At 35.5% G+C, this 9,159-nt stretch overlaps 1 protein-coding gene across 1 annotated transcript; it reads left to right on the forward strand.

The window, feature by feature from the left end:
- The first annotated feature begins 8,497 nt into the window (after nucleotides 1-8,497).
- Nucleotides 8,498-8,827, forward strand: LOC140889083 (uncharacterized). Its single transcript, XM_073296788.1, has one exon. The coding sequence runs from the start codon at nucleotides 8,498-8,500 to the stop codon at nucleotides 8,825-8,827; it is 330 nt and encodes a 109-aa protein (XP_073152889.1).
- Nucleotides 8,828-9,159: the final 332 nt, after the last annotated feature.

The following is a 9,159-nucleotide window of genomic DNA, read 5'->3' on the forward strand; positions in this document are numbered from 1 at the left end:
AAAAAGTTTTAATAACCTGATTTCTGTTTTAAGTAATTAATTCTGTCTATGATACCCTATACAACTCAACTATCGTAATCATTCTGATAATAATTGATCTTGAATGTGAGGTTGCTGGCTGCCTCCACTATGCTTCAATGCAACTTCTGGAAGAACCTATTCCTCTCACGATCTACAAGACCTTACCAATCTACTAGATCTTTTCAATATTGTGAGGTCCATTATCTGGTAGATGAGGCATAATCTTTATGACAATCTCTTCAACTGCTTGTGAAGAATCTTCAAAGATGCATTTTCAGGTCAAAGCAGGATTTACAACGGCGTCCCACACATTCGCCCAGTCCTCTGCCACATCCGAAGCCTCATACTCGATCATCCTCTTTGGTCAAAAGTTCCGGAACCTATATCGAATCTCCGACAATCGATCATCCTAGTGATGATGACAGTGACTACGAGGATATCTCAAGGTATTCTCATTCCAACACCCATTTTTGCCGCAACTGTTATCGTCGCCTAAATTGGTCATTTATAAGAAACCACAATTGTTAATCCTAAAAATCTCACCAATCTCTACTATATCCCAAAGATACTAATGCATGCTTTGATATCGTAAATGTAGTGACCCTACCTGTATCACCTACTAATTAGAGTTTTAAGCATGCAATAACAATAATCAGAAAAATTTATCAAAGTTACTAAAGAAAATAATACAATCCAATGTGATAGCAATAAGTACCAATTAGAAGCTTAATCTAGAAACCACTTGCAATCCCTGCTACCAAGCCCTGATCACCGATTAACCACTGCTCTCACTCCTGGTACACCTGTACACATGCCCCATCGAATAGGGTGTCCAAAAAATACAACAAAATGAGCATGAGAGACTACGATCAGAACGTAAAGCACGAGTATACAAACCTTGTATGATGTATACGAATGACTGGGTACTGGTGTTTACAATATCCACACAGTGTAGGAGCCAATGAGTATGTAGTACCATCTTGGGTCAACTCCAATGGGTTACCATCCACACACTCGTTCAAACCACCTTAGAATCAGTCTCCATCAGCACGATGTCTTCAGGTGTCAGACAATAACAATGAATACAAGACTGAGCGACCCTACTACAAAGGCTATCTCGAAGACTTGGCTCAAAATTAATATGCATGTGCAGCATAATATATCAAAACATTAAAACATATATTATGGCATATAATATGAAACATATAATCATGCATACTCGCTGCGTATTTCAATCAGTACTTATGTACCTGAATCACGGGCCTAGATGTAAAAGTATCTACAGTACATGCCTAAAAATCATGATAATACCATATCACTAATACTTGTTTATAAGACTTAACTAAGCTAATTGATAATCCCTAATACTAATAGGGATATCGAACAAATACCTGCTTCCTTCATCTACCCATTGATGTCGAATGCCCTGACCCAAACACAGGTCCGCTACAAGCCCCGTAGCACCTCGCTATCGCTCGACCCTCGAGTATAAGGCTAAAACCCAAATAACGATCCATGTTTCGGAAGTCCGCGAGGTGCCGAGCTTTTTTATTAGGAAGCTCCGATCCCACCCTTCGGATGTTCCGATATCATGCATGCAATTGCGTGTCAAAATGATGGCGACACATCACTAGTGCGCATGACCTAACTCTTCAGAAGTTCTGATCTCTCGTTCGGTGGTTCCGATCTCACCTTTAGCTTTCGAACTGCACCGTTTGGTCCAAACTATTAATTCAGACCTTCAAAACTCACATTGGTCCATGTTCAGACCTTTCGAACTACCCGAGTCAACTTTGATGGAGACATCGTGTTGATTTGCCAATGAGTAAAGTATCGTTCCCATGAGGAGTATGTATTGAAAATTATAAAGTACATGTAATTAAAATAGGCTAAACTTTATTTAAAAAATTAAATAGTAAATTTTTATTTTCTAATTTAAATAATTAATGAAAGCAAGCCAACCACACAATTTAGAGGATTATCAATGAGAGAAAAAATGTCTAATGGATTTGATTTCACTTGGTTTCAACAACGACTACTTCTAATTAATTAATGCTCATGAATTCCTTTCATTTAATAGCCAAGAACACTTAATTGTTTTTATTTTCCTCTCCCGAGCAACAAATAAAATGTATCAATTAAGATTTGATTCAGATATCCCTATTAAAAATCTAGGCTTAATAATATGTGATAAACTATGTTCTTTCAAAAGCTCTATTAAAGTTATACACTTTTTCGAGCTATATAATAATTAACAGTGTATTTTCTAATGATATTATACAAAATCCACTCTCCCGAGCAATGATTTCAAATAAATATAACAATTCAATTAATGAACAGTAAATTGAAATAAAATCCGTTCTATAAAACACAATTAAATTTAGGAAATTCAATCACATAAAATTAAAAAGTTTTAGAAGTCATCTACACCAATCTACATCATCCTTTAGACTAGAAAATTGTAGTTCATGATCAAAGAATCATGTTTTTCAATCTATACATCAATTCAACAATTAAAAAAGATAAAAGATAGAAGAACCAATCCGAAGATGTGATGTCGTTTCCGGATGACGTGATCTTCTTCTTCGTTGCTGCAATGTTTCAGCTCTTGTGCAGATTTTTCCTTCAAATTCTCCTTCAATTCTCTCTCGATTGTGCATGTGTGTTGTCCAATATGTGCGTGCGGATCCCTCCTCTATTATGTCCTTGAACTCCCTTTTATATGTGCTCGAAGCCCGATGAATGAAATCCCAAAAATGAACACAAGTTTTTGTCTTTTAAAATTCGGAAATTCCTTATCACGGCAGCGCAGGGCACTCGAAAACCAGCGCGGGGGCACTGTTTCTTCGAATTATTATATTTTTCCCGCACAGCTCAAGCGCTGGGGTGCCATCTTTGAAGCGCTAGGGAGCTGCTGCTTGTTTCTAGCAAGCAACATTCTTGCAAAAATCATATCATGAGTTTTAGCCGTCGGATCGAGCTGAAATTTCGACAGCAGCTTTAAAACATCCTAAAAATTAATTTGAACTGTGAGATCAGATTTGGATGATTCAAGAAGCTCTAGTAAGTTTTGAAATTTTGCTGCTTCGTAATTCTTTTTTCCGCCTCTTCTCCGTACTTTTCCTTCAATCATTGCGTCTCACAAAAACAACAACAAATATGCATAAAATCCGCTCGATACATCACAAAATTCAAGTCAAATCATAAGCAAATTAATTGAATAAATTCACTTATCAATATCACTAATACTTGTCTATAATAATTAAATAAGCTAATTGATATTCCCTAATATAAATAGGGATCTCGGACTATACCTGCGTCTGTCATATGTTCATTGATGTCGAAGGCTCTGACCCAAGCACTGCTCCGCTAGAAGCCCCGTAGCACCTCGCTATCGCTCGACCCTCGAGTATAATGCTAAAACCCAAAGAATATACACTGAAATATATTGAAACACCTCCAAAAGCATACCAAATGTGAGAATCTTGTCGCCTATTTATAGGCAAGGGTTCGGAAGATCCGATCCCTGTTTCGGAAGCTCTAAACTTGCATGTCTGCCACGTTCCAAAATTTTCTATTCGAAAACCTATTCGGAAGCTCCGATCCCACCCTTCGGATGTTCCGATATCATGCATGCAATTGCGTGTCAAAACGCTGGCGACACATCACTAGTGCGCATGACCTAACTCTTCGAAAGTTCAGATCTCTCGTTCGATGTTTCCGATCTCACCTTTAGCTTTCGAACTGCACCATTTGGTTCGAACTATTTGGACCTTCCGAACTCACATTGGTACATGTTCGGACCTTCCAAACTAACCGAGTCATTTTTTACTCTTGGACCATTTTTTGACAACCTGGAGTAGATTTTTTGGTAATATTAATTGTATTAAAATCCCTAAATCATGTTTAAATTTTAATCATTTAAGCTCGTAAAATGGGATTCGGGTTACTACATTTATTTGTATTGCTCAAATCTTTTAGTGAAACCTTACAAGATGAAGAAGGGGTGATGTAGGAATTTTCATCTCTGAACATCCATAAATAACTATTATGTTTTTATTTTCAGTCGATCTCTCATTGGGTGTTCGATTTGTCTGTTGATATTTTTCGCAAAAACCTTTGTTGGTCTGCTATTGATAGTCAAGGAAGAATTCAATTTGTTCAATTGTGATCACAACTGAACAAAGTCATTAAATCAATTTGTTCAGTTGTGATCATGACTGAACCAAGTCATTAAATCGAAGAAAATTGCAATTCGTGTATTTACCCCCTTCCCACCCTCTACATGCAATCACCGATCCTAACACTATCCCCATCAATGCTGATCTCAAATAATCATCTGATGTCAAGGAAACTAGAACTCAGGCAACTAAAAAAAGAACAAAGGAGAAACTGAAGGCCGTTGTTGCTCCTAAGATACACATTCAGGTTCCAACTGCTCTTCCACCTCCAAGACTATTAAAAGGCATGGTAATAATAGAGGTAACTGGATCAGTCAGATCCAGATTAGACTCTACTTACTCCACAGCCACAAAAGAAGGAAAAGTTACATATCGAAGATAAAAGGAAGATGTTTCTCCAGTTCAACTTCAAATTGATCTGATCATGGACGAAGTAAATGAATTTGCTGATGAAAAGGTTGAGTTCTACAATGAATGGATGAAGTTCGTAACTGATACACTAGCAGAGGAGTTCAAGAAATGAGAAGTTTTGTATAGGTTTATTCAATTGGAAATAGAGGTTCTTGAACAATTAAAAACTATTCACATCAAATAAGCCCTCAAAACACGTGAGTATTTGATGAATTAGGTTAAGGATCCAGAAACTGAAGGAATTATGCGTAGAACTAAGGGAAAAATATGACCTAGGATATCCAACTACTCACAATGACGTGTGTCAATAGCCAACTGGAGATGGATATTGTAACCTCGGGAATGTGAATTAGAGATTTTGAAAATGACAATGAATTTCAAATTCCCATATCTGAGCCTAGGGAAATATCGGTTGAAGAAGATCCAAATCAAACAATTGAGAAGTTGAATGATCCCGAAACCGATCCAGTCTTGGAAGCACAAACTAAAACATTTGAACAAATGTTAACTGCTACAGTTGAGAATTCAGTCGAGAATCCTTCCAATCTAACTCATGTGAATATCCTTCTAGTCTAAGGCCCGAACTACAAAGGGGCCTTGAGACAATACCAGGGATCTTTTTCAAATATTGATGAAGTTCTGAAATCAATTACAAAGGAGATTGAGACAGAGTTAGAAAATCAGGTTGATATCGAGGACCTAAATGAACTACATACTGATAAAATGGATATTCTTGAAGAACAGTCAGAACATAACCCTACATTTTCATATCTTGAAACTCCATCTGAAAATTTGGAAGAATTTGAGTTGGGAAACCCCGAGGCCTTAGTTAAAAAGACTCAATCCTCAACTGAAACAACTCCACCAGATCAAGCAGTGTTTAATTAAGCTGGTTCAGAAGCAGTTATAGGAAATCAATTTGTTACGGCTCAGTTAGCGCAAGTTAATACTTTATCAAAATCAATTTTTGAACTCGATGAACAAACCAAGGCAGTGTCCACTCCAACTAGCTCAGTTCCACCTAATCATCAATCAAGCAAAACAACTAAACTTCAAAATTTTGATCCATCAAGTGCCTTAGTGATATACAAGCCACGGAAGCAACATTCAACACCCAAGGAGTCTCCTTCTCAGACCGATTTTGATTCCTTATATCTAGATGTTCTATCTGACAACATAGCCGAATTGGCTGAAACAATTTCCGCCTTTTAAGAAAATTTTGAATCAACTCAATTTTTCTTGGAGATATTCAATGAAAAAATACTCTATAAATTCGCCAAGAAATTCAATGATATCCATATTCTAGTTGAAGATAGGTCTCGTACAACCTCCCAATTTAAGTTAGCTCAATCTCATGAACATATGAGCTTAAGTATCCGCTCAGTTGATGTAAAGATTGAATTAATTCATGAGTCCCTCTCGGCTAAAATGTAAAAAATGATGAATATTATTGAAACATATTGTTACCCCTAGCACTACAGAAAAGAAGGAAGTGCAGCCAAAAAAGGGACAAGTAACTGATCAGGGAGAAGAAAACAAAGACTGAAGTAGTTTGGATAATTTTTGTCTAATTTTATCTCTTGTATTTTATCTACACTTATCAACTCAGTTTCCAATTTACTACTCTGAGTTTTCAAACAACTGGATTTACTTACTATGATTTTATCATGACTGATGTGTTTTTCAAAAATTAGGAAACTGATCTATGAAGAATAAATAAGTAAATCAGTTCCTAACAAGAAATGTTTTTTCCTAAATTGATTTAAAGCTTAGTTTTGTCAAACATCAAAAGGGGAAAATTGTTGGGAAATTAATTATTTAGCTTTGGTTTTAAACAAAATAATTTACGGAAAAAACCATACTGAACCAAATTACTCAACTAATATAAGCAACTGAACTGGATGATTTCTCAAATGGACAAGTTACTCGACTGAACTCTCACAACTGGAAGAAGATAAACTGAGCCTGTTAAGTAGAACAACTGGATGGACCTAACTGGATATAAAAGAACCATTTAATCTCAACTGAAGTCAACTAGTCAAGAGTAGAATTAATAGAGAGCTTAACTGAATATTAGCTCAACTGGACGTAAAATTCAACTAAAATAAACTAAGCAAAACTAGATCAGTTGAACAAAATTGATCAGTTTATTCATCTGAAGATTTCAAGGAAATCTTTGAAATATCAGTCAAGAAGGACATTCAGTTGAAGTCAATAACCTTTGGATATGCTTTCCCATACACATTAGCAAATCAGAATGTGTAGACGCGGACCTTTAGTATGGATGTCAATAATTGTTAACGTTGAGAAAAGACAAGGCAAAAACTTGTTTTTTATGGAGAGTTTCTTATCATTATACCGTTGAAATCTCATCTATAAATAGAGATCAAGATCAGTTGAGAAAGCGGCTGTCTCTATAGAACTTTTCTACTATCTTTGAAGTAAACTGAAAGACATTTTCGAAGAGTTCCAAATTTATTTTGAAGATAATATTTGAGCTTTAGAACACAAGAACACGCTTCAAGTTTTGTTTGACCGTTTTAGGATCACATTGTGTTATGTGTATCGAGTTGTAACACTTCATATTAAGATCAATTTAGTGTACTGTGTAAAAAAATCATTGATGAAGAATACTTCTTACTTTGGGTGATGATAACAGATCATTTGGATAAGATAAAACAAAACCAAGAACAAAGAACATAAGCTCAATTTGGTCTGATATATCGATCTGGATGTATGAAAATGTTAAATAATCTCTCTTCACAAAAACTCGTTAATCATACCATTTAAGATTAGATTAGATCAAAATCAGACCAGATCAATCTACGCAACTTTATCTCAATCCAAGTTGTTAGACTAAAAGACAGAGAAGTTGTTGGTGATATAGACGTTCTCTTTCGTACTCAACAATGTTCAAATTGTTCCACAGTATTTGGAAAAGGTACGAGGACACATGGCATTTTCTGATTGAATGTCGGACATATCAGAAACAAATATTATACCGGCTACTTTTTTGAACGTTGAAGAAGATCACCTATAAATACTTGATGACATTCAGAGATTCAACACCTATTTCTCTTGTAACTCTAAAATTAAGATCATCAAGATATAGCAAATTTTGAGATGAAATAGACAGACAAGAAGTAGATCAAAGATCAAAAAAAGATTACAAGATTATTGATTTATCAGATCGATTGATCGCGATCAATTTATGATATTTAGATCTGCTTTTTGAAGAATATCCCACACCTATTTTAAGTTGTAACTCTGTCAGATAGTGATCTGAAATGAGAACTTGTTACTAGGAGTTCCTTTCAAGGGTTGATCGGATCGGATTTGTACAATTTCTTGTGTAAGTCAAATTCTTCTAGTGAATCCTTCTGGAAACAGAAGAAGGGAAAACGTAGAAGTTTTATCTTTGAACTTCCATAAAAAAAATCTCTTTTTCCTTACTATTTTTAGTTATTTGATCTGCCTAAGTTATAAAGTTCAATTTTGTAAGAAAGAAGTCTTCCGCCTAATTAGATCAGTTCTTTTAAGCAAAATTTGTTTTACCAAAAATATTTATTATTCGAGTTTATAAATAAGCTTAAGTTTTCACAATTATTTTGAGTGTATATTCACACCCCCCCCACACACGCTCACGATCCTAACAAGTGATATCCAAGAGATTTTATTTGCTTAAACTTGAACTGCTCTTGTTAAGCTATGACATCATTTAACAAGATTCCTATGTTATCAAAGGAAGGTTATGATGATTGGAAAATTCGTATGCAGGAACATATATCTACTCAAGAGGACGATATGTGGTATATAATCATGGATGGACCAATGAATATCATGAAGCCAATACTGCAGTTGCTGTCACCGAAGGTGCACCGTAGATGATTGAAAAACCCATATCAGAGTGGACAAATGAGGAAAAAAATAAGGCAAATTTGGACAATGTGGCAAGAGACATAATATACAAAACTTTGGATAAGAATATGTTTAGCAAGATAAAAACATGCACTACTGCCAAGGAGATATGGGAGAAACTCATGCAAATGTGTGAGGAAAATGATCTAACAAAAGAAAACAAACTCACGTTGGCAATTCAAAAGTTTGAGAGTATCAAATTGAAGCTTGGAGAGACAATGAATGAGTTCGATGAAAGATTTAGCAGCATAATCACTGAGATGAATGCTTTGGGCAAAAGCTACAGCAACCGATAAGTGGCTTTGAAAGTTATGAGAGCCTTGACTCGAGAATGGGATGTTAATACAATTGCAATGAGAGAATCTAAGGACCTCAATAAGATCAAACTACATGATCTGTTCGCAGATCTAAAAGCTTATGAGTTCGAGCTGGGAGATATAATTGAAGAAGAACCATCCACTCCTCAATTCACTAAATCTTTGACAACAGTAGAAGAAACATCTACTCTCAAGACAGCAGACCAAATCAGTTGTGATGCAATGTCACTCTTCGTAAAGAAATTTGGCAATTTCATGAGAAATAATCACAAGAATTTCCAGAGCACAAACAAATCCAACTTTAGACAAAA

This window comes from Henckelia pumila, chromosome 3 (assembly GCF_033568475.1).
Source record: "Henckelia pumila isolate YLH828 chromosome 3, ASM3356847v2, whole genome shotgun sequence".
Lineage (NCBI taxonomy): Eukaryota > Viridiplantae > Streptophyta > Magnoliopsida > Lamiales > Gesneriaceae > Henckelia > Henckelia pumila.

Excerpts from the sequence above, each read along its gene's own strand:
- LOC140889083 (XM_073296788.1), top strand. The coding sequence starts at position 8,498 with ATGATTGAAAAACCCATATCAGAGTGGACAAATGAGGAAAAAAATAAG.